General features: G+C 38.9%; 1 protein-coding gene across 1 annotated transcript; it reads left to right on the plus strand.

The window, feature by feature from the left end:
- SIM1 (single-minded family bHLH transcription factor 1) lies at positions 1-25,978 on the plus strand. Its single transcript, XM_009573488.1, has 4 exons — positions 1-53; positions 14,236-14,401; positions 21,709-22,114; positions 25,248-25,978. The coding sequence occupies exons 1-4, from the start codon at positions 1-3 to the stop codon at positions 25,976-25,978; spliced, it is 1,356 nt and encodes a 451-aa protein (XP_009571783.1).
- Positions 25,979-27,072: the final 1,094 nt, after the last annotated feature.

Genomic DNA, 27,072 nt, shown 5'->3' on the forward strand with positions numbered 1-27,072 from the left:
ATGGCTGAAGCAATTACTATCTCCAGCTGTCTGCCTCACTCCACTGATGAAAGGTACAGGGCCCGCTGCAGGGACTCTTACTCCTAAAATGCCACAGTTTATGGTTTAAGGTAAGCTGCCACAGATTTCACTTTGCATGGAAGCATTGGACTGTACGCTGTAGCACAGCTGTTCCTGCTAGAGAGGTTGTTCACACTTTATCCGTCCTCTGCCCTTCAGCATTTTGAATGGCATAAATGAGGCTTGTGAACACCACTACAGCAGCTGGGTGCTTTAGTCCCTTTGGGGATCAGCCCCAGTGGTCCTCCTGCATGGCGAAGTGGGGGAGACCATAGGCCATGCAGTTTAGGGTTATGTTCGCTGCTCTGTGGTAGCTCAGAGAGCTGAAGACAAGCCAGGCAGTTGGAAGAGCATCTGCTGGTTTTACCACATGACATTTATATTTTGTCTATGGATTCTGTTAGCGGCTGTGCAGAAGAGGCAGGCCAAGCAGTTGAACTGCTACCAAAGGGTTCCCCGCCATGCTATCATCCTCTCAATACTCTGCACAAAACTGGATGCTGAACTGGCTCCTGCTTTGGTAACAGCAACAGTGTGTTCCTTAAGCAGGTTTACAATTTTACTAGCTCTGCTTCTGTTTCCTTAATCTATTGCATGCTTGCTCTCATTGCTCTGTGCTGCATCTCAGTACTGCTGTGATTCCCATGTTGTTTCACTGTAATTATCATGAGATACAACAGGTGTGATAAGTTACTAAACTGCTTCTGAAGTAAGCTCTTCCCTCTACATTATGGTGTTCTCACTAGTTTTTATTCGTACACACAAAAACATGGCATTTCGACATGGCCTAAATTAAGTGTTAACAAATAAATCTCCTTTGTCCATTCAACAGTGGCAAGTATCTGTTTAAAATCTAATTCTCCTTCCCTCACCTCTCTTTTGTACTTTACAGTGTGGGCCAGGCTCCAGCACACATGTTCGTACTCAGTAGGTTACTTCAGAGGCAGCCCCTTTCACTTTGATGACACTATTTATGGAGGCAGGCATCGCTCTGTGTGAACAAGGGTATAGCGTCTGACCCTTCTGAAGGCTTGGGATGGCTGAAGTCTGGAGTCAATCACATGATCCTTAACACAGTTAGATGATTTATTCCTGTTGTTGTCTTTTGTTATCATCCACTTAGTGCAATTAAATCGCAGAAGTCCTGATTTACTAAAGCACTTGAGCACATGGCAGGCTCTAAAAGCACTTAGACATAAATTTCAGTACATGATTATATCCTAGTGAATTCAGTTTTGAAATAAAAAAAAAAACCCTTAGGCACACGCTTAGAAATAAGAATATTCCTTGGCTTTGCCAAACAGAGATGGCTTGAAGGACGCGTTTGTTACTGTGTTGAATTGGGACCTAATAAAGAACAGCCGTAGTTTTTCAGCTACAAACCACTGTGTATAAATCTTGGGGGCAGCAATGTTGAAAATAACAGCTATTATCTGCTGAAGTTTCAGTGCAACTATGGAAACTCAAATGCCTGGCTAGCTAAAGTTTGGCTATATCCCTAGCATTGTGTGGATATTTTGACATAACCTAGAGTGAAGATCTTTAAACCCATCCAATATTCAACATTCTTACATCTGTGCCGTTGGTTAGGAAGCGAACATTCACGGTCTGCCCTGAAGGCAGCCTGTTCCCAAGTAGCCTGTGGCTTCGATCATCTCTGTACTATGTTTGGCAGCTGGTAGCCTGGGCTGTTGCTATAGAAAACTCTCTCCCTCTGACTTAGGCCCCGGTTAACCAAAATCCACCCAAAGGCATTACACGCTATTTTTGTCTTGCTGTTTCCAAATACTGTTTTGTACACAGAACAAAATAATAATCTTTAATGACTGCTTCACGAGGCATATCCCAGTAGAGTATTTGCTCAAATAACGGCTGGATTTGGGGATAAATAGCTTGATAGCATCCTCCCTTTTGCAGCCAAACTACTGAACACTGTTCCCCCAAATAATTCTGTTGATCCTACCCTGCTAGAGGAGACTTAAAGAAAAAGTGTCATCTTCTGAAAGATTATCAGCCTCCTTAGAGCTTTCTAGTTCGTGAAAACCAGCAACGGGGGTGGGGACGTGGCTTCAGTCCAAAGAAAACTTCATATCTGTGTGACTACAACTGTGCAACTTAACATGGGAATATGCAGTTAGGGCTTCCATGATAATATCTAGTGAGTTCAAGAAAGCAATAAGAGAGAAGGTGCAAAGCGCCATTTGCGCAGGTGTGATACTCTGGAGTTGCTGTGTATGTGCTGCAGAAGTGGCCACTGCAAGCACAGTAAATCTCATACATTATGATATACTAGACTTGTTACACAAACCAAATCAAATGTTCGGTTACTTCAGCTGCAGATTAGCTGTAGTGCTGGCTCAAGGACAGTTGTAGGTTGGCAGTGGAGTTGATCTGGATGTATGCTGTGGGCATTTTTACGGGAACATACAGCAGCCTGGTCAGAGATACTTCCAGGCATCCGGAAATCCTTGATAAATGTGCATGTGAAGCAGTGACAAGAGAGTGGCTAAAGCCAGCTAAGGGCCCTGCCTGTCCTAGTCAAAACAAGGACTGAGAGGGCAAAGGTACTAGTCGGATGATAGATTTAAATTTCTAAAGAAGATTGTAGCTAGATGTTATTGTGTTTTATTAAATTGTTTTTATTTATTTGTTGAGACATTTTAGATATGCCTAGTGAGTATTTCACTACCTATAACCATTCAACACACTGGAGACTTATTCTTCAGTTTCATAAGCTGGGTTTTAACATGGGCATACATTTCTGGAACTGTGCATGTTAATGATGAGTTGTCAGGAGTATTGTCAAAAAGCATTAACTACCATTAAAAAAGTCTCTTTACTGAATCTGATAGAAGGCGTCGGGTCAGCAGTACTGTGCATGATGAGTTGTCAGGAGTTGTCAGGAGTATTGTCAAAAAGCATTAACTACCATTAAAAAAGTCTCTTTACTGAATCTGATAGAAGGCGTCGGGTCAGCAGTAGTTGTGCAATGTATGGTGGTTTAACTTGCTCTGTGGCCCAGAGGGTCTAGGTAGTCAAACAGGTTATCTTGTATCAATTTTAACATTTAATGGACCCACTTAACAAATATAACCATGTAAAATGTATACTTTGAGGAGATAGAATCAGTGATTACCAGGAAAGTACCAAATAAAATGGAGTATTATGTCTTATCTTATAGCCTCGTGATATTGGCTTTTGTTGCTATTTGTCTCCTGTTTTATCAACATAAACACCTTATACATTGTATGTCTATCAAAGCTGGATGACAAAGCCGGAGTCCAATATGAACAGAGCCTTAGATCCAAGTGGCAAGTAATGTGAGTGGGATTTGCCTGCGGTAGAGGTTTGGCTGTGGGTGGGAAGGAGCAAAAAAGCAGTCTAACTCAGGTACAAATAATGAAATGAGAAAACAGGTATATTAATTTGTAAAAAAAAAAAACAAACCAAAAAGCCATTTTCCCCAAATGCCAAAAACCACGTGCAAGTCCTTGCCTGTCTTCCTCCCCTTACCTCCTCTAAAATTTAAGCAAAACGAGGTTCAACTGAAAAGCATTTATTAAGTATCATATCATGGTTGCTCGCTTTGTGGGCAGCTAATGGCACAACGGCCCTCAGGAGCAAAGTGATGTCCCTTGGCCAAAGCTGGGGAACTCTGGGCAAGTGAATTGGAAAGACTTTCATTGTAGAAAAATCTTGCTTCTTTAGAAGAAGGTGGAAGTCTTATGACAAGAAAGGAGTAATCTGATGAAAAAGAAAGTGAACTACTGTAAACGGGTCCTCCTCACCAGAGAGAGTTCATGAGTTCTTTTGGACTCAACATGCCTTTTCACTATGCGGTGCAGCTGATCAGAAAAAGCAGGCTGGAATGATGGACAATTATATTATGAGGCACGCAGATAGGAAATTTCCCAAGGAGGAATAAACAGAATGAACAGCAAACCATTTTTCAAGCACATTGTTTTTCTCAAACAAACTATTCCCAGATCACAGAAGCTTGTCCAGAAAGTCATCACGGAAAAGCTAATTTTTTAAAATGTTCATCTTAGAATCTTAGGAAGGTTGTCACAACAAAAGCTTTAATTATGGGGAACATAGAGGAGTTGATAAAATCTGAAATATCAATAAACTAACTTTTACAGTAAATTATTAAAAGTAATAACAGCAAATTGTCAAGACCACTCTTCACTGCACAGTTTCAAAGGAACTGAAGTACGAAATTGCTTAACTACTGTGGTATAGAATGTAACATAAAAACAGCTATACAGGATCAGACACATAGTGACAGTGACCATGGCAAATACTTTGGAAAGAGTTTAAAAATAGGACAAGCATGCAGTAATGCTTCCCCAGCACCTTCTCCCAGTCTTCAAGAAGTTCAAATGACTTCCTAGAACGAGGTGAGATCTTTGAGTGTATTAGTTGTCACTGTTTCTGTTTTTTTTTCTCCACAAATTCATTTATTTACTTTTTGAAACCATGTAAGTTTTTTCCAAGCTTAAGTAAATGTGGTAAGAAAGGCCTCCTTTTGTTGTGAAAGTGCCACCTTTTCATTGCTTTCATAGCCCATACTTCTTGCGTTAGAAGAAAAAGTGAAAAACTGCTTCCTACTCATTTTCTCTATGTTGCTCGTAATTTACAGATCTTATTGTGTTCTCCCAGCCATCTCTTTTGCAGCCTGAGGAGTCTCCTTAATTGTTCCTCTTAGAGAGGCTGTTCCATGCCCACCATCCTTGCTGTCCCACTCTGAGCTTTTTCGCGTTTTCAGATGGGATGATCAGAGTACAATATTTGAGGTGTCAGTGCATGAGGGGTTTGTGTACGTATGAGGTATAATCCTCATTTACTGTGTAACTATGCAGTGATGTGCATTTTCTTACACACAGGGCAGTCTGTGTTATTGGTGACCTCTCTGCAATGTGATGCATCTTTCTTTTGTGAAACTTCTCAGTGTAAGTGGTGAAACATATAAATTAGAGGATTCTTCACCAAAATGGAGGCTACTAGTTTTAGAAAGAAAAAACTGAAAGTAGGTTTTAAAGACCACGCTTAAGCCCTACAGAGGAGAGTGTCGTATATCCCCCTAATAACTCAGAGACCATAGCTACATAATTGTCTCTTGTGGCTTCTAAACACCCAGAAACAGGACTCTTATCCAATTTTGTGCCAACTTTTCCATTACTGTAACTTACAAAACATAGAATAGTCAAATCTTGAAAATATCTTGGCTGGTTTAGCCCTTTTCCTTGCCATGAGGGGACAGAACTGGTATGAGGCTCTTAACTCTAAAAAAGTGCCTGGATTTTAAAATTAAAACAGCAAACATCCTTCATGAAAATCATGAGGAGCTCCTTTTGGTTCTCCTTATTACACACCTTAATGTGCTATAGGAATCCTTAGGATTTAGAAACCCGTTAATTTATAATCTCTGCCAAAAAATCATCAGCATCCTCTCAAATCCTTTTGTCCAAACATATTATACAGCTATCTAGTGTGCTATTTCCAATAATTTCTGCTCAGTTAGGTGCACAATAACAATGATATTACATGTATTCAATCAAGTCTTTTTATTCAGAGAATACATCTCAAATTTATTTTAGCAGTTTAAGTAAGTGAGTTTAATGTATATTTAGTCAAGCATTACAGTAGTGAAGGCTTAAGTAGATTAGAAATAAATGAATCCAATTAAAGAACACATCTGTGAAATTTGATATGTCATAGGCATGAATGAACTGTTTGCACAGCAACTGTAAAGAAATCATTAATGATTAACTATCTAGAAGAGGTTTAATCAAGGATAAATGGTATAGGACATAGATAAAAACATTTGCGTTGAATACATGGAGATTCTGAAACAATAAAAACATGCTTTGCATCAATAGTGATGTGAGTACTGGTCTCGGGAAATGTATTTTTTATTATCTGTGGTAGATGTGCAGCCAGGGGCTGCAGCTGAGAGTTAGCTTAATAACATTAGCTATCATGCATTGATAGCAGGAGATTGTTTCTTCCAACAAAAAGCTTAAGTTTAATAGGTGAGACAGACAAAGATATTTCACAAAAGAAGTGTTTCCTACAAGAACATATTGTTATCCTCCCTTTCAGAGCCTATATTCAGCAAAGTTAAGATAGGGATTCTCAGAAGTGATCAGCGCTGGGCTAAATTTGACCCTACCAAAACTAAAAGTCCCGTTGGCTGCCTTGAGGGTAAGCTCAGGCAAGTGCCAAGTGCTTGCTAAAATCCCATGATACATGATTTGTCCAGTGTGGCACCAGTAGTCTGTGGGAGGGCTGAGAGTTGAATCCGGATCACTTGGCTACTAGATCAGTGTCTTAAAGGTGTCAGTGGTATTCAAGGTATATGTTTTAACACATAAAAATATTAAGAAGTCTGTGACAGGAAAATCTATCCTGTATAACAGCAGTCTGTGCACTGTTGTCAGTCTGGCTTTCTGCAAAATGGAAACCATCTTACAGGGATATGTGAGAACTTATGTTTATGTGGCATTAATTCCTAAAGGGGTGCTGCGTACATGCACTTGCTGATGCACTGAGATAACATTGGTTTTTATGGAGTGTTTGAAAGGGAGTAGTTGGAAGAAAAAAAATTAGACTTTTAAAAGTCTCATTTAACAAGCCTTTGGTTTATTCAGAAATATTGTTTTGCATGTGCAGATGAATTTAAAGTAATGGAAAACCCCAAATGATTACAAAGAAGTCACCGCAATAATTTAATAAAGGCTGACAGTATGGATGTAAGTCATGGACTTCTGCAAGGCTTAACATACCTTCAGATAAAGTATTCTTAACTATTTGGTGGCCATCCAGGGGAAAAAAAAAAAAAAAGCATTGCAGACTATGTCCCTCTAATCCAAATTTCTTATTATCAGGCAGATTCTAACATATACAAATATTTATAAACTCCTGTCAAATATATTTCTTCACATAAATTGGCGAGCACTGAATATACATCAAACATGACTTTTAGCCAGTTGTGCTCCTAGGCACCTCACATTTGAAAGAAAGCACTCCCAGTATAAATAAATGTTACAGAATTAAACTCAGGTCATCGTATTTTATTTATTTAAAGCATTTTTTCCAGTGCTCTCTGTAACTAAAAATGGTAATTATATTTATATATAATTAGTCTAGGATATCTTAGGCATTTTATTCACAAACAATAATAAATACCTGGTGCATATTTTCATCTAGCAAATCAGTAAATAAAGGCAAATACAGTGTACAAAGGGCTCCTTTTGGAGCCAGAGGTGGCTAGACATGTGGTTGGGAATGACTGTACCTTCAGACTGCTGAAAACTCTGCCACACTGTGATTATCTAGAGGCCAGGATGTTTTATTTAACTCCAACTGACAGTTAAATGACTGCATTCTGAGATGAGAAACCAATCAGGGAATATATAAAATTTCTCTGGTAGTTGTCTAGACGATATCCTCAGAAATTCATGTTAAATGATCCGTATAGGAAACATTGTACTTCAATTTTCCTGAATGTATCAAATAATTTAATTAAACTTCCTGGTTTGGATTGCTCTGTCTTTAAAAGCAAATACAGAAACATGATATCATGTATGTGAATCTCATGGCTGGGGAAGCTGTAAACTTTGACTCAGCAAGATGTAAACAGCTACCACTGCTTATGCTATTTATGGAAATAAATGGGTGCCTGGAACTTAATGAAGGGATCCAATATACAGATCTCATACTTTTCCAAGTAGATGCATTGCTTAACCATTAAGTGTACTAACGATAAACAACCACTTGAAAGATTTCTGGAGGGTCTTTCCAAAGTAATTTGGTGAGCAGTAGGTCAGGCCTATATTGGACTTTTCACTCGAGAAGTTTTAGAATGGAGGATTACTAACATCATCCCAATAACTGATGGAAAAACTGAGGCAGGGAGTATCTCTAAGGTCGCACAACTGAATGTCAGTGTAGTTTCATAACAAGCAGTGAAGTTCAACAGCTTTTTTCCCACTTTGTCCTGAAATTTGGCTTCCTGTATGAGCTAAGGGAAACCTCCTTATTTGACTGGTTCTGGAGGATGCTAAAGGGATTGCATAGGTTCCTCCTGACGAGTCTCGTGAGCAGACTGAGGCCTTTGTAAACATTTCTGAGACACATTGTACATGAACACAGGACACAGCAGATGAGGAAATTGTCTGTTTTGTTGTACCATCTGCTGATTTAGAAAGCCATGAAGATGACAAACAGCCAGAATCTGTTCTCTTTGCACTCATCTGCTGAATGGCACTCTCTTAGCATTGCATGAGCTGGAGTGTGGAAATGTTAAAAGTTGCAGGCATTGTTTAAAAGTAGAAGAATGATATATTACAGTATTGTGGTCAGACATGCATGAGGAAGTCCCAGACTTTTACCACCTTCATGGCTGATTTTAACTGAATTGCAACAACTCAGCAAAATGGATTGAACATTAATGACATTAACACCTTTTAGTTTAATCTCACAATTTCTATTCTGTGTTCTGTTAGACTGGCAGAAAAGATGACAAATACAATTTTTCTGATTTTTAACTAAAAGAAATGCAGAGTGCATATGACCCTTTTCATAGATTTTTCTTGTAAAACTAGAGGAAATGATGAACATATATTATGTGTTCAATAGAAATAATAGTGCAACCAATTAAAATTACACCTTGTTTTCTTTTGCATGAACAATGCTTTCCGCTTTGCTTCAGTCGTGTGAATGATTGTACCTATGACGTAGGAACCTGCTGCATTAAGATCATCTAAAGCTTTTACTTTCAGCTTGTACTTCATTAATTACTTCAATATGTGGAAAGAATGACATGGGTGTAGGTTATCCAGTGTTTATCAGGCTTAGGTGGTCCCATGATGCCTTTTTATTATTTATTTGCTGTGATTTCCAGTGACAATATGATTATTTCATATTGTTCAGACTATCAATTGAAAGATACCTAAGAATAAGAGTAAGATCTGTGTCCGGTTGTATATTGATATTTCGATTGCTGCTGGAGAGAATGAACTGAAATGCATTTCTAATCCAATGCTGTAACTCCACGTATGAAAACTGAATTTCTGTAAATCTTCTTTAAGGTGACTAAATTTAGTGTCTTTTGATGGAATTAAATACACTGTAAATCTCTGCCTCTTTGTTGGTTACCTGTGTATTCTCAGCCACTGCATCTATAGCTTATTCTTCCTTTCTGGCATGTTGTGGCATTAACGTAAAAAGATGCTCTTTCTTATGGTTTTCACAGAGTTTTCCATGGGCTGAGCATTTTTTCTTCTTTTTTGAAGGTTTTCTTCTTGTTTTGAAGGTTATGCTACTTATGACTGCAGATGTGTAAGATCTCTGTTCTTGAGTCTGGTTGTCCTTCTTAAGTTCTTTTGGTTGAATCTGGATATTTATTCTTCACTAATAGATGTCATTATTTCAGTCTTTTCTCTGGATACGTCCTGCTGAGCTGCTCTTTCTACTTGAAAGCATTTTTCAGGACTTCAGTTCTTTTCTGTTCCATAGCTAACGCTGTCTTTAAGTAGGGAATCTTAATATCTTCAAAACTATTTGTGCCTTTAGCTCTCTAATTTTAATGTCTAGTCTCACTTTAGTTTTTAGATTTTGGTTAAGGTAGTCCCAAACTTCACCCTATTACTTGAAGAAACAAAACTACAAAAATCCCAGCTTGTCTGTACGGTTTTAGTTTGTCTCAGGCCATACTGTGCCCACTGGGCCTCTGTCGCTAATTCCAGTCTTTTCAACATTATTTCTAGCAATGCTGACTCACCCTTTCCTCATCTTTTTTCCTTCAAAAAGGCCATATAAAAAAACCTCTCATTTTTTTCAGTTTCATGGTAAGCTCTATCCACACGCTCAGTTGCCATATTTGTGCAAGCTCTGTTGTTTGCTGAGAATTCAGTTTTGTGGTGCCCTGTTACTCCCTTACTGTTCTTTTTTGGGTCTGCTAATGAGTCATTATCTCTTCCTCAAACTTTCGTTAGACAGACTGTTACCACCATGTTTCATATTGTACATTTTGGCAATGGTAATAAGCAAAAAGCGTCTTCTAAAGCTGAATTGTGAGAACTCACACAAGTGTTGCAGACCCAGCTGGCATCCAAGTCATGTGCAAACAGATTGGCTTCCTCTTCCATGCTTCAGCCTTTGTCCTTCTCCATCTATGCAGCTTGCTATAGCTAGATCTCTTTAGTAAAGAATACTTTGTACTCAACTTTCAGATGCTTTATTGCAGAGAAGTGCAGTTGCAACAGCCATTGATCCTTGGTTTTTCATTATGCTAGTTCTAGTACATCAATAAGTGCTTTCAAAATTAGGCTCAAGCTTTATAATGGGCATTGGAAGAGCCAGAGACATGGCACAGAGTGGAAATGCTTCTGGGAGTTCGATCTGAGAAGAAAATGGGAAGCAGCATATTGTAGCAAGAGGATTTTATGCTTTGTCTTCTGATTTCTTTTTGCTTACAGTGAAGCATGGTAATCCAGTCTGTAGGTGCCTGATACATTGACCATACTGGCCAGATTCTCATATGGGGGGGAGGGATAAGATAGAGAGAAATAATACATTTTTGGAAGCATATGCTACCAAAAGCATATGCATCCAAGTTTTTTGAGGAGTCAAAGAGGACCTAGAATTTCCATCCAACTGTGGAAAGAATGGCTGTTTCCCATCATGAAAAGGTGGAGGTCTTCAATGTGTTTCCCTTTGCAAAGAAGCATCACTTTGGTCTTGTCTGGATTCAGTTTGATCCATCTGTTCTTCATTTAAGAGCTAATTTCCTGTAGTTATTCTGATGTTTTATAGTGATGATAGTTGCATCAGAAAATGAGATAAATAGTAGATTGTCAGCAACATACTGTTAGCAATTGAACACATGCCATATCACTCTCTCTCTCAGCAGTCTCATGTAGATAGATGTAGATAGTATAGATCCCTGTGGGATCCTGAAGGTGAGGACCTTGGAGGAAGAGGCTCGTATCCACCATTTCTTTTTCAATTACATGTAGAACACAAGATGCAGTACTACTGTGTTGTTGGGACTGTGTAACAGAGGATTCAGGTGTCTGAGAACAGGAATCTGGAGATTACAGTTCCATGGTTGGTGGAAGTTTTACAAATTCCTCCAGGAAGTTGTCAGAATTTCCATCTGTAGTTTGTGTACCACTAGGAGCCCTGGTTCCTCTAGTCCTTTGCCTCACAGTGCATGTGGATATACTCAAACATTTTCATTTCTTGGTGGAACATCCTCTGCATCTGACATTGAGACCACAGGAACCTTCCTCCATGTTTCCTTTGCTTTTTCTTTTTTTTTTTAAAACTTCTGGTATTTATCTTGGCCTGTTACTGTTGGTGTTCTGGTGTCTGTCTTGGCTCTTCTGAAGGGTAGCTGTGCTAGGATAGGGAATTGAATGATGCCTCGGTGATGCAAAAAAGTCCAGGGGTTTCATCTGCAAGGAGAGTGCAGATGTGTTCTTTTGCTAAGGGGAAACTTTGCCTTTGGCAGCAAGAACTTCAGATAGTTTTCTTCTTATCCTTCGTTTAATGATGTTACCGTCTAAGCAATTGGCTGCAAATACCAGCTTGTGGTGTTTATTCTAAGGTGTGGTGTTCTGAGAGGGTGACTCCTCACTGTAACGATACCAAGGACTTAGAAAAGTAACACATAACAGCATGCAAGGTTTTTGGCAGCCTGGTTTGCCTGGGTTTTTTAAAATTTCTATGACCTAGAAGCATTGTACAGTGTTGTCTCTATGATTTGAGTGCTTGGCTCTTACACAGATTGTAACAGCAGGCAAAGTAGTGTTGGAGTGACAGTCTGTGGTCTGAATATTGGGGTGGTGTTTCGTCCAATTTTTTAAAACTCTTCCACTGACATGAGAAAGCAGCAGACTGTTACAGGGTGGCATACACCAGAGATGGGGCGGTAACGGCAGGAGTGCAGAGCTATGGGTTCTCCAGCAAAAAGGGAGGCAAAAGGGTTGGCAGGTTCAAAAACGATGCAGAACCGCCTCATATCCTCAAGGCTGTGAACAACTTATCTACTTAGTTTTGATTAATTTTCATTTCTGGAGGCAACACTTTCTGCATCTGACACTGAGATCACAGGACCCTTCCTTTTCTTATAATCAAATAGTCAGAGGGAATGTGCATATAAGGATGAGACTGATAGTTTTTTCAGGACTATTGATAATATCTCATGCTACTGTAGTAGTTAAATATGAAGATTAATTGACATCCTTTGTTTCCGATGTTTTGTATAACATAAAGATAATTTGGTAGGACTCAATTATGGAGACAGATGCTTTGCATGTCAAATCAAGATGTCTGGATGGAAATTCTGAGGGTAACCACAGGGAGGATTAATGGTTTCAAAATATGTGGATGAGCCTTACCTGTCAAACAGGCCAAAGCAAATCCCTGTATTCAGATGCTTTCACTGCAGGCAGGATTTTTGAAATGCAAATATTATAACAGAGGCCTACCTCTCTTAAAGCCAAAATTTGAAGAAATGGCTTCATTAAGAAGTAATTTTGCATTATAAAGCATTAATTATACTTGGCCAATCTCTGTCTGCTATGGACTGGAAACAGTGTGGTCAGCACAGTTTCTAATGTCAGTGATTCGTTTTCGTGCATTATGTATACATGGATACATAGACATTGTCTGCATTGCCAAAAAAACTAAGCTTCTTCAACCAACAAGTTTGTCATTTATGAGGTGCAAAAAAATTTTAGTGTAGCACTGGCATGAATTAATTTGTCTGTTCTGCAGGTTTATCTGTGGGTGTTCAGAGATTCATCCTATTTAATTTATTTCAGTGATGTATCAAGTTTATCCTTCTGCCCCCAACTTTTATCTGAAAGCATTTCAGTGTCCTAAGCTGTGATATGCTCAGGTTGTGGTGCAGTTCCTTTCTAAAAAGTGTTAGACTGTCATGGCTTACATCAATATATGTGTGATTATAGAGCAAGATATTGTTGCTAAAGCTGGGTGAACAATTTATTATTAATATAGTTCATTAAGGATGAATCTTTAGTTTAGATGGAGCATGGGGTAATGTGTGAATGAATATGTTGCCTCCTTGACTGCATAAGAGAAGCATTGTTCTTCCCTTGCTCTACTTCTCTGCTGATTAACAAAGGAAGAGAAAAGCCATGAATCCTTCCTCTTTTCTTCCAGGTAGGTAGGTCAGGAAGAAACTCTTGCTTCTCTCTCTTTTAATAAATCATTGTCAGAATAGGTTCCGTATGACTACATGAAAGCTGGAGAGCTCATTTCTTACTCCCCCGGGTATCAGCAGACATGCAGATGTGTGCAGAGGGGTGCAGTCCAATGCATATGCCCTCATTATGCTTAGTAAGACATTGTGAATAATGCCAGTTTTCCTTACTTTTATGTATTCATTAGAAAGTTTGAAGAAACTAACACACAACTTCACAAATTGCTGTTATATCAAGCTCCCCATAGAAAACTTCTAGTATTCTGTGGGTGGGGGACAGACCATTTAAATCACAACTTTTGTATTTATTTAGCTGTTTTTCTCTGACTGGTAAACTCTTTCAGTAAAAGAAACAGAGGAATAAACACTCACAAGACTCATAGAAGAAGAAAAATTCAAAAATTTGCACCAATTGCCTGAAACCTTGCAAGCAATGAAAAGTATAACCTTAAAGATGAAGTGTTTTCCATAAAAAAATTAATTTGTTCAATTTATTTAGCCATCTATGTAGGCTATTATCTGCACCCCCACACATGCATGAACACACTCACATATACACACACGGTAAGTTTGTAGTTGTATGGTTAAAAGAGTTTTGAGGAAAATGTATCCTATTTACTGCTTAGCTATGTGACCAATGCAGAACTGTAATATAAATCTCAGAAATTTCCATTCCATTGTTTTTTATTACTGAAGAAAGTAGATCAGGATGATAACAGTTGGATGCAAAAAGCAATCATATTTTCAGTATAAAAATAGCGCTATTGTTTAGAAATCTATACTACTTAAATGTATTAGGGGGATATACTGGCTTGCCCTGGATGTTTTTTTTTTTTTCCTTAAAAATATCTTTCGTTTCCACCCCCCTCTAAGAAGGAAGGAATGTTTCCCATTAAGATACGAAGTGAGTTTGTTTTTCACTTTTGCCTTTTATATAGGGATACTGAATATAAAGGACTACAGCTCTCCCTGGATCAGGTCACTGCTACCAAGCCGGCATTCTCATACGCAAATTCAACTCCGACCATAACGGATAATAGAAAGGGAAGCAAATCTCGACTCTCAAGCACAAAGTCAAAATCAAGGACATCACCATACCCACAGGTAGTTGTCTTTGAAAAACAAAATTAAATATTTTTGAATATCTTGATTTTGACTGCTATTTTACCCAAGTAATTAGAACGGGCCAAAGAACGTGTTACTCAAAGGGAATAAAGGATGACAGGTTATAAGATCTTGAGACAGGAATATGTTTCTTTAAGCTGTTTCTAAAAAGCTGGAAACATTTATGTTTCAGCATGCATAATAAATCATCATCAACAACAATAACAGCGTAGGGCTCAGAGTTAATGAGGAGCGGACAGAAGGACAAGTGAAAATGTTCATTTTGAAATACTTTGAGAGGATTGTGAGTTTTGCCATTTGAGAAAGCTTGCTTTTTCTTACTTACTAATACTTTAATAATTCCAACATATCTAGAAAGCTGCCAGATGTTTGACAGCAGTTTAATACTGAAATCTTAGTCAGGAGGAGTGAGTTTTGGGGAGGGAAAGCAACAAGCTAACTTGCTGAACTGGAACAAGAAAGCTTTTCTATGTACAAAGCTTTGAAAGGCAGAAAGCACTAGAGGTGGCCATTGGCGTCAGTAGACTTTAATTTCCCGGATTTCAATTTCAGGCCTAATGTATAAGGAGCATGTCCCCACTTGGAGAATAGACCAGACTTGGTTGGGTCTCTGAACTGCAGCTTATCTAATACATTTACGCAACTGGTTTCTGCAGACAATGCCACAGCACTTGCATACTTACATTGTCAACCCTTTAGCTCAAATAAATCTGTTTGTCAAAATAACCATTATGTTTATGAAGTAATGAGGCAAGTCTTACTGTCCTTATGCCACCACACAGTGGATATAAGTGTATGCATTCATGATGTAACATTGAAGAGCTACGTATTTTTAAAGAGTCTAGGTCAATATTTAACTGATAATGACCTTGATGACTACAGTTTCTCTGCAGGCACAATGTTTTCTAAACTGACCTCTAAGAGTGTACAATGTGAGCCCAAGTGTCTACATCACTTCCTTGTTTTTTTTCTTTTTCCCCTCAAAAGTACCAAGGGTAAGAATTTCAGTTAAATTACATCTGCTTTTGGCACAGGGAATATTTAACCAAACGCCTAGATATGAACTCAGATTCTTATATTTAATTTTAATTAATTTTGCCAGAGGTTGTTATGGCTGTTGTTGTTCAATCATTTGTTCACATGCATTTCTGTGGGTTGTTGAAGAAGAGTCTTTCTCTTGAATGCGCTACACCAAAAAATTGTAATAAAACTGCTTTAAAGAATCAGGAAAGATACCTACAATTAATTCTAAATTACCTTTTTAAGATTACTATCTTTGTTTTACTGAAATTACCCTTCATCTCCCCTTACACAGTCCTTTGAGAAGTCCTCATTTGTTAGGAGGACAATCCCAGCTGAAGACCTGTTATCCTCCCACATCAATTCACTTTCTGAAAGTGTGACTTTCATCAGTACTTCCTTATTCTCTCTGCCACCAGAAAAAATTCTGAACTAGCAGTGCAGTGTTAAGACTGTTGGTTTGTCAGAGATCGTTGACTGAAAGCTCAGGATGTTTAGTCTCCAGTTTCATTTTGCATCCTCATTACCAGCTGCCTGGTAGTAAAGTCACAGATTTCATCATTCAAAAAGAAGCAGTCGTGCTAGTTGCCAATATCTTGAAAAATGGTCATACCGTTCATTGTAGCACATCACCACAAGCAACGTTGGCAGCTTGGCTTTACACCCCTCTCATCCTTCTCCACCACTGAATAAACTGTTGAAAGACTAAGAAAAGATATTGTGAAGAGCATGCAGCAGGTGGTATGGACTGTGTCCCTCAGTCTCCAGCCCATGTAATTTGCCAGTCAGTTGCGGAGAATTAGAGTGTGACTCAAAAGCCACGGCTGAAAAGTGAGGTCATGGGTTTTGGCTTACATAGGACCCTGGGGTTTGGAGGAGGAAGGAAGCAGGAGGTTTATTAGTAAAATAATGGCAGTGGGCAAAGTATTTCTTAAAGTTAAGGGCACCTAGGAGATTTTAAATGTACATACTTTCTTTTTTTGTTGTTGTTTTTCTTTCTCTTCCCCTTACCATTTACTTTGCTTCACTCTTGAAGAGAAAAGGGAATCATATGCTTCATTGGGTGACGACTGAGAATCCTCTCCCTTGCCAGCTGTGTGCCCCTAGGATAGCTACATGAGCTGTGAACTGTATGAAAACCATGTTAATAAATTTCAGCTGAACATTTACTACTAGGGCAATAGGTGGATGTTTTGGTCACTTAAGTCAGTGTTAATGGTTTTTTCCTCAAATCTCAAGCAAAAGCAGACATAGTGTAATAAGGCGCTTGTAGACTCTTTAAGCAAAAACTGAGTTCATTAAATTGGAGGCATTGGTGAGCATCTGAGTAATACTGACTGATGTTAGTACAGTGGGCTAGTGGGTTCTGTGAAACCAGACAGGGGAACGGCAAGCAGAGAGGAGAGCAAAATTCAGGACACAGCTGTAGGATTTGCCCAGACACTTTGAACATTGCTTTTCTAGTCCTGTCCTACCTGAGAGGTGGAGAGCTGAAAGAGGAGACTAAAAACAGGAGAGATGAAGACTTGATAGAGATTTGCAGGAAAAGGAAATTGTGAGTTGGTTAAAAGATGCCTTTAGTCTTCCCCCATAATAATAATCATTGTGAGGGGCTCCCAAAATCTAGCCCTGGACCTCATTTATTTTGTGTTCCCAAAAGCTAGCCCTGGACCTCATTTATTCTGTACACAGGAAATAGCAACAAGATTGGAAAAACATTTTAATTGTGATCATCTGAACAACTGCTTTGGAGTTTAATCTCCCATTAATGATGATTGTTTAAAGAAAATATTTTAAATTGTCTGTTGTCTGCCTCTAATGGAAATGTTTTATGGTCAGATCTGGGTAAATGTTTATTGCTTCATATCTCATCTTAGTTCTTGGATAAAGATTATATATATATAAAACGAACGCACGCATACAAATAAGGAGGTACCCAAGAGCTGTTGGATGGAGGCTTTGGTGTGTGTTACAGCATGCATGAATTTTTAGGAGTAAGAGCCTTCTCTAGTAGTTGCATATTAATACACCTGATTTTGGAGGTAAATTGATTTTATAGTTCCTTTAAACAGATAATCTGGATAATTCTGCACTCCATCTCTATTTGGGCATATCACCCAATGGGGTAAAGATAACAGAATCAGGCTGAATTCAAGTCAGCTTTTTTTTTTTTTTTTTCCATTTCTTCCTGTAGCCTAAAGCTTTGGCAACTTCCAGTGTATTCAAAAGCAAAGCAAAACCCTCTTTTTATAGTAAACATAACTCCTGATCTGGTGAAGAGTCACCAGCAGTGGGGGTTATTTTAATGGACATGCTGTATTAGTTTAATCTAAGCCTTTCACCATCTGTTCTGCCTATAATAGTGAATGCAAAAAGAACATATTTTACATTTCAGGATTACATTAGTAAAAAGTAAGATAAAAGTGATTTAAAAGCATGCATATGTTCTTAGTACAATGCACCCCGCATCTGTGATGTTTTTTTTCATGGTTAAGACACAAATCAAGAGGAAAGCTGCTAATGCTATGTAGTGAAAGTTTTTCATGGACAAGAGGACTCTGAGAGGGTTTCACTGTATATTTAATGTTTATAATGATAAAAACCTGAATAGGCTGCCGGAAAATTAGGTATATATAACATCTATTGTTTGAACATCTGGCATGGTGTGTGGAGCAGGCTGATGTTGCTGCATATGACATGATGAGCACTCAGGCTAGTGAGACACCTGTAGGAATGGAAGGTCAGGCAAAGGAAAATCACCCGAGAAATATTAAATTGTCTATGGGCCTAATACACTTCCATAGGCTCTCGTAAAGTAAGTTTTCTTGGACATGGAATTTATATTTTCCTATTTCCTTGCCCCTTCAGCCCTCCTGAAGTTTTTCTTGGTGTGAAAATAGCATCAGTGATGACCTGTAACCCCTTTTTTCTCAGTGCTAATCCCGCTAGTGTGCTCTCACTGCGATGGTACACTGGATTAGCACTCTGGAAGATATTTCTAGTATCCGGAGGTGGCAATTCAGTTTCCAGGAACCAGCTGGAGGACCATTTAATTTATTTGTTGTTGTTGTTTATGCCAGAAGACAACTCAGAAGTCACTGAAGGGATTTCAGATGTTGCCTGTCTGAAGTTCTTTATCATGTTTAACTTCTGCTGGTTAAACTTTGTCAAAAAACCAAAAATAATAAATTCTGCCTGATAAGAGTCGGAAGGCAAAAATTAGCAGAAAGGAAAACATTTCTGGTGAGGCAGGACTGTGATTGAAAAAAAAATATTTTCACTAATTTTAATTGGCTGTTTAAATCTGATTCCGTTTTCTATGGTCTTTCATCACTTGACATATGGGAGCCTAATTCTGACTTGAGAGATAGTGTTTCCACTCCCATTTCAGTAAAGCAGTATCTTTGATCATCCTTACATTTCTCCCCCCATCAACATGTCACACATGCCTGTATTTGGAGTGTCCACCTGTCAACATCAGATTCCCAGAAGAGGCAGTGGTAGGACTGCAGCGGCAGAGGCAGCCTGGTGATGCCAAACAGAGATGTGATTAGCTTTAAAGAGAATTAGACATGATTTTGGCCTATGTCTGCTTATGTTGTACCTTAAGAATTAGCAGTCATATCAAACCTTGGTAGACAATGTGGGCCACAGGCAATTCACTGTGTTAATTTAATTCTGCCCATGGTCTAGCAGCTGCTACGGGTCAGATCTCAAATAATCATCATTTACATCAAGTACAAAGAATATGCATGAAGTATTGTTGTCTTGACTACATGGTTATATGACATTACATGGTGCATTTCTGATATACTGAACGTGTACCTTTGAAATGGTTTCTCTTTCTTTAAGAAAAGTGCACGAAGGCCTGTGCAATTGAATTCTTTGTGGTTAGGTTCAAGACAAAAAAAAAAAATGGAGCAAGTTTTCAGTTAAATGGAGAAATTCTCTTCAAGAGAAGACATGTTGGACCCTGAGGTGCCCTTAGAAACACAGAACTAATAGAAGAATATCTATTAGAGCTAAATAAAATTAAGAATTTTCAGTTTGAAAGAATCTCTGGCATTTATTATCATCATAAATTGTCCAAAAAATGAAATTTCATTATAATATTATTAGAAATTAATTTTCCTTGTCCTCCTCATGAAAGAAATATATACTATGAGTTTTGTTTTTAATAAGAAAATAAATGAACTTTAAACTTTATTATACTTACGTTTATGCTTATATTATCTTATATTTCAGCTTAACTTTTTAAATTAAAAAATCTAGTTTATAAAATCAAATCCAAAAAGAGCACCAAAAATAATTCTAAAATTAAGAACAGGTACAAAAATAGTTTTTCCTTTGTCAATTTCCATTTAACTAAACTTTAATAGTCAAAATCTTATTAATAATTTCTAATCTTTTCATTAGAAACTTAATAAATTATCTATATATTTTTGTCAAAAAGTTTACAATAATTCATTTGGTATTTATGAAGACCTCTTTGTGACTAAGGAGTTTGAAGACATTAGATCTGAAAGCATAATAGAAGGGTTAGACATACCAGTTTGTCACACAACACAGTTCCTAGTTAACATCTGCTGAGTTACTGGCATTTAAAAGAACTCTTACGGCTCTGTAACTATCTTACCTCCATGCAAAATCAGATTTATCCTTTCATCTCTGAAACCTTGCGATGAATATAATGGTACTAACTTGCTGACCTCCTCCCTATCTACTGGTAGGCTTTTTGCCTACGGGTATTCTTCTGACAACTAATAACAAAATATAATCGAGCTCCTCAAAGCCATGACCTTTCCTTTCTTTCCTTTAAATAACCCATCATGTTAACAAACAGTATTCACAAATATAAACTGGAATACTGAAGAAATACCCAATTAAATGCCAAAACCACTACTGATGTTGCACAGATGGTTTAAGTTTCTGTAAGTCAAACATCTGGTCAGTACTTTCGATTAGTAAGTGCATAAAACCTTGATCCTGGCTGATAATGAGGAGTTTCATAGCAACTTAATCTAATGAAAAGGAAGGTAAGCTTATGTTTTCAGGAGAGAGGCCTAATGCCTATTAAAAGAAAAGGCAGAGTGGGCATCTGGAAGGTGGGTGATGGAATGGGAGAATTCCAAGGTTTCATGTTGTAATACATTGATTTGTGACATGAGTGTGCAGTACTGAAGAGGTGAGCATGTACAGTGTCGGTCTCATCCCAATCTGTAATCATGGGTGAAACTGATCTAAAGATGTTCCATGAAGTTTGACACTTCCAGTAAATAAAAAGATTTAAAAACGAGATAGCGAAATCCTAAGAGGTTTAATAAGCAATCTTATTTTTTTTTCTTTCCCAAAAAGAATCTAGAAGTTTGAAACATTCTTTATGAATATTTAGAAATCTGTGACATTTAACTTAACCCTTACTTCTTTCTAACCAAATGCCCATCTCCTATTCCATCTGCTTTTTCAACTGCCTGCTAGCTACTTCTTCAGTGTTGGGAGGACCCTGCTTAAGTGAGGGTGCCAAATGCCCACTCTGCCTGCTTTGGCTAGAGGTTGCCTTTTCCGGCAAACAGGTTCTGGATTTTCCTTGTTCCCACATTGCAACAGAGCTGTGATTTTTAGCTTCCTACTGATCTGCCATCACGTTGGAACTTTACTCTCTAGTAGAGTTGGTAGTCCCAGGATCTACATAAGGCTTTCTTTCCCCTACTAATAGGAGGAAAGAAGTTCCAAGATACCACTCCAGGTAAGAAAAAAAATCCAACAACAAACAAAATATGAGGAAAAGAGGGAACCCTTAGAAAAAGAACTTGCGAACACATTCAGTTTCAATTTGACATGCGAGAATGCTCTGGGAGTGGTGTTATTTCAGTCCCTTTTGAAAGTGTTTTGCCAAGGAGCACTGGGGCACCATCACTGAGCCATAAGCACTAGCTTTCAAAGCAATAAGAAAAACCTGGACATATTAAAAAAATATTGAATCGCAACATTGATGTTGCTGAGCCTAATATTACACATCATAAAAGAGATGGCTATTAAGGGTCGACACGGGATGTTTTAGACTTTCATGAGGTCTGTCCTGTCATCTGTGAGCTCATTACAGAGTGTTGTACAGGAAAGGACGAGGAGTCCAATCAGAAGGTGCAGACGTGTGGGCACGCTCACAAAAAACACCCTACCACATACATACTCCGTCTTTTCAGTGCAGTTACTTGCAGATTTCACCCAGGCGTAGTCATTTCCCCGCTGCTTCTCCTGTTTTGCAGTATTCTGGATTTCACACTGAGAGATCCGAGTCTGACCACGAGAGCCAGTGGGGCGGGAGCCCCCTGACCGATACAGCTTCTCCCCAGCTACTGGAGCCCGCGGACAGACCGAGTTCCCAGCACCATGATGTCTCCTGTGCCTACAGACAGTACTCGGACCGCAGTGCTCTCTGCTACGGTTTTGCACTTGACCACTCCAGGCTGACAGATGACAGACATTTCCATACTCAGGCCTGTGAAGGAGGCAGATGTGAAGCTGGCCGGTATTTCCTTGGCACGCCGCAGCCAGGAAGGGAGAGCTGGTGGGGTTCTCGTTCAGCGTTGCCCCTGACTAAGTCGTCCCCTGAGAGCAGAGAAGCGTATGAAAACAGTATGCCCCACATAACGTCAGTGCACAGGATTCATGGTAAGAGATAACAAGGATTTGCAGAAGTGGCACCATCTCAGATAAAGTAACATGACATGCAGCTGTTTATGTGAGAGACAGAAAATGAGAGAGACTCTTGATGTATGTTCTTGGCTCAGAGGTCGCATCTATGGAGATGAGGAATACTTAAATTTCAAGTTGAGTTTGATAGTCTGGCTTATATGCAGCAAAATATAATTTTGTTGTATATTTTTTAATCTGTGAAATTCAGGTGGAACTATCTGACTGGTGAGATTTTAAGGGTGATCTTAAAAATATAAACAAAATTATACACTTGATAGAAGCGTGTTATTTATTTGACTTAAGATCAAGCTACTTTGGATGGAATATATTTAGCAGAAAATTAGAGCTAAATCCAAGCTAAATATTAAAAAAATCTTTAAAGTTTTTGGAGAAATTGTTCTCCAAATGACTTTTTTCTCTGCACTGGTTATTACTAGATTCTGTAATGTTTGCTGTTTATTTTTATTTAAAATTGGCAATTCAAATTAACATTTGCTTTTGGTTTCAGACATTTATCAACAGCTATAATTTTTATCCAATTTGAGTCTCTCCGTCCTTTCAGCACCAAGCCTGAAGCCTTGCTTGGTGTCTGGCAGGTTGCAAACTCAGTGCATTAGCACATCTTCACAGGCTGAAGCTAATAAAAAATCACAGTGAAAGGCTGATCTTGGGTTTGGAAAAATCCGAAGGTCCTTGGGTTTAAACGGTAGGCTGAGAGTTGAAAGACTGCAACTGACCCAAAAGTCAGAGTTCAAGGTTGTAAGGATAGATGCAGCTTAAAAAAAAAATGCTTTTCTACTAATATAATCTGTCAAAACATAGGTTGTTTCTAAAGAAGTCATAAAAGTTAATTACATTAATACCATTCCATTGACTTGCAGAATGAGGCTTTGGAAATCAAAAAGAACTGTACTATTTTACTCCAATCTGAGGAAAATTATGTTGAGATTAGAAAAATGATTAAATAGCAAGTTCTAGGAAATACAGTCAAAGGAAAAATGAGGAAAGAAAAGGAGCCCTAAATTTTGCTGATGAGGACTGTTCTCCACTTTTCCTGAGAGAACACACCTCCTTCCTTGTGTCTGTTCGGTACTTCTGTCATACTTGTGTTTCTCGAGCTTTTTCTTCCCCAAAAAATAGAATTGAGCAAAGTATGATAATTTTGCTGGCAAATTCTATGCATGATAATTCTCGCTGAGCATAGAAAGATAGTAATGTAGAAATATCATACAGAGATACAGATAGAAAAGTGTTAAATATTTATTCCATACCATTATCAAGGATAATCAATGCAAATGGATAATATAATTTGATTTTAGTTTGTTCCTTCGTTTTGCTGTAATTCCAGGTGCTGCACTTATTTTCTTTATTGTATCAAATCTTACGTGTTTTAGTAGGCTTTCAGTCTGCATGTGGCTTTGGGGTAAAACCTGACATGTTGGTCTTCGTTGAGGAGAGGAATATCTCAGCTTCCCTTGCAAATGTGCCATTTTCATTTAGATTTAGGCAATTTCAAACCTTGGCCTTTCACAAATTAAACTCTTTTTGACAATACTATGTAAACATTGCTTTCAGAGCAGTTTCTGTGAGCAGAAAATATTTTCTTCTTTCTGTTCTTTTAATGTATCTTCTGGTAGTTCTGGCTCGGAGTCACCTTACAATAATGACAATTAGCTGACCAGTATGGCAGGCCCTGGATATTGCGTATAAGCCCATGCATTTCTGGTCACACTCAGGAAGTCTGGGACACTGCAGATATGGTCTGTGCAGTGAGACAAACTGAGCATGTGGTTTAGAGCTGCGGCCGACCCGGTCCCCCGGTGTGTCATGGTGTGCCTGACGTACCGCGTGTGCTGGTAGCTGGAGCTCCCTTCCACCTTCAGGTCCTAGCATTTTGGGTCCAGATCCTAAGAGGATGTGAAGGATAAAATTATACTCATGAGATACTCCACAGTGCAGTACCTCCATCTACAAATGGCAGGAGATATATATATACACGTTTATTATAAAAACCCATCACTGATTTTTGTCATGAACTCTGCAACACAGCGGTAGGGGTCTGCCACCCAAACAGATTTTGTATGCCTTGATCCGATACAGAGCAGGGGGAACTACTTGTACTAGTCCGAAAATGGGTTTCCTGTGAGGAGTCCTGTCAACCAACCCAATGGACCTCATCCCCAAAAAGGACTTTGTATGTGCTGAGGCAAAGGCATCATTAAGTAATTTGTGCAATCCAACATGTGCCCTCCTGCAGGCACATATCTCAGCAAATCCTTTATCAAGCCCTTTATTATAGTGTGGTCTTAGTTGGCTGTTCAGGTTTGGGGGTCACTCACTTTCTTCCTAGTGAGGATTGACAAGTCTGATTCTGTCCTTTCAGCTACATGCAAGCTGAATACCTTCTCTGATATATCTATGGGCCTTATTTTTTAAAGAGAGGTAAGAATATAGTTATATTTTCCCATTCTAAAAGTTTTATACAGCAAATATTTATGCATTGGGATATGACATCACATTTTTACAGTAACCCTGTCTAACAGCTATGGGTTCTTACACTTCTAAAGAACTGCTTCATTACTTGCGTTTATTTATTGTTGTGTAACCTGCGTAAAGTCCCTACAGGGCCACAAACTATTCCACAATGCTGTCTCTATGTTTTAGCTCCTGGAAAGCCCTAAGAAGACATTCTGAAATGATGTACATCAGTGTTGAGGGCACTTTGACATGCCCTAGGGTACCCTGCCTGGCCTCTAGCTGCTCCAGAAGACACAGAGTTCCTGTAGAGTTGGTGCCATACCTGCTGGGCCTATGCAGATGCTTGGTTACCCTAGAGCATCTCAGATGGCACTGGATGTCTGTGTTGAGGTGCTTAGATCTCTTCTTTGTATATTTTCAGCTGTGTTACTTGTTCCACGTGCAGACACTGGAAACTAGAGGTTGTCACTGAAAAGCAAGGGGTCTACCATGGTCATTTTTGGTGACTTTGTTACAAGTTACTTGCCTCTGTCTTGGTTTTCTGTTTGTAAAATAAGGTTCAGAGTACTTGTTCTTCAAGATTGTTTGCCTCCTTCAACCTCAATGCTTGTCCCCTTTCTCTCTTTCCTAGGGAGAGGACACTGGGATGAGGACAGTGTTGTTAGCTCACCTGATCCTGGCTCTGCCAGTGAATCAGGCGACCGATACCGTACTGAGCAATATCAGAGCAGCCCACATGAGCCCAGCAAAATTGAAACTCTAATAAGAGCCACCCAGCAAATGATTAAAGAGGAAGAAAACAGACTACAGCTGCGGAAAACGACCCCTGATCCACTGGTCTCCATTAACGGCACAGGGAAGAAGCACGCTATCTGTTTTGCAAACTACCCTCAGCAGCAGTTGGCAGGGGATGTCTGCCGCGTCCCGACGGTTGCCAACACTCCTCCCTGTGAACACATCCAGCAACGAGATGGAAAGATTATGAGCCCACATGAAAATGACTATGACAACAGCCCCACAACACTGTCTAGGATAAGCAGCCCCAATTCTGACCGAATATCAAAATCTAGTTTGGTACTCGCTAAAGACTACCTGCATTCAGACATGTCCCCTCATCAAACCCCAGGGGACCACCCAGCAGCCTCTCCAAATTATTACAGCTCCCACAGGCAGTACTTTGATAAGCATGCTTACACATTGACTGGATATGCCCTGGAGCATCTATATGACACTGAAACCATTAGAAACTATTCACTAGGCTGTAATGGATCACACTTTGATGTGACTTCTCACTTAAGGATGCAGCAAGATCCAGCACAAGGACACAAGGGAACATCCGTTATAATAACCAATGGAAGCTGACCCTTTTTTTCTAAAAACTTTTGTGCTTTAAAAAATAACCTTTGAGATCTATTTGGAAGATATTATATGTTTTCATGCCCTTGTCGTTACCAGCATTTGATATACCACAGTGCACTAGAAAAAAGAACCTAAGGTTTGGGGGGATAAGTTAGTTAACACACATTACTTTTAAAAAATAAAAATGCACTGGCATGCGGGGTTAGAGTGGATGGAGCTAAACTCAAAGTTGGTGCCATGCAAGGTGAGAAGGATGAAAGAGGTCTAGGCAGGGAGTGCTTGGGGCAGGCTAGCAGAGCAATTTATGCACATTGTGTAAGAGGTGGTTGTTTGGAAACGCTGCCAAAGGCAGACCTTCTGAACTGCATGTGACCCACGGGTCCCAGCCAACAAAACTGCTATGCACTCTTTTTACGCAGAAAGTTGGAACGTGTTCCTTTGAAATACACATCAAAATGTGTACTTCTTGTGATCTGTTTATTCCCTAACAGCCATGTGTGTTATGCTGCTCCATGGTATAAAGCATCCATGGCTAACCAATACAAAATCAAAAAGGGGAGAAAGAAGAGAGAACTCCTCGAATTGTTATTTCCTTGTGTACTCACATGCATAGCTATTTACATACGCTTGATTTGAAAGGAGTCAAATGAGCAGTATCCTTATGATTAGTATGATCAAATATTTACTTCTACTGTATTTAAAAGAAAGAGGGCCTTTCTCAGTGTAGTTTTGAGAAATACATAGGGTTTGGTTGTCTTGATGTAGAGATGGGAGATTGTCCTCGTATTTTTGAAAGGTTGCACAAGGTGGGTAGCGGAGTGAAATGGAAGAAAATTGTCAGGAGAAACAGGGAATAGGCTGGAATTAGGAGGGGTCCAACACATTTAACCCTGTGGCTATGTATGCCATTTAGTAATAATTATAAAATAGGGAAAAGTGATTCTAGAAGGCCAAATAATTAAGAATTAATTTGAAACACAGAAGGAACTCAATAGAATCATAGAAATTTTGCTGTAAAACACAAAGTCAATTGCATAAGTGTAAAAATACGAGAGGCAAGAATAGACAAAAACTGTATGGTGGTTTGTCCTACTTCT

The sequence above is a fragment of the Fulmarus glacialis genome, unplaced genomic scaffold (assembly GCF_000690835.1).
Source record: "Fulmarus glacialis isolate BGI_N327 unplaced genomic scaffold, ASM69083v1 scaffold24122, whole genome shotgun sequence".
Lineage (NCBI taxonomy): Eukaryota > Metazoa > Chordata > Aves > Procellariiformes > Procellariidae > Fulmarus > Fulmarus glacialis.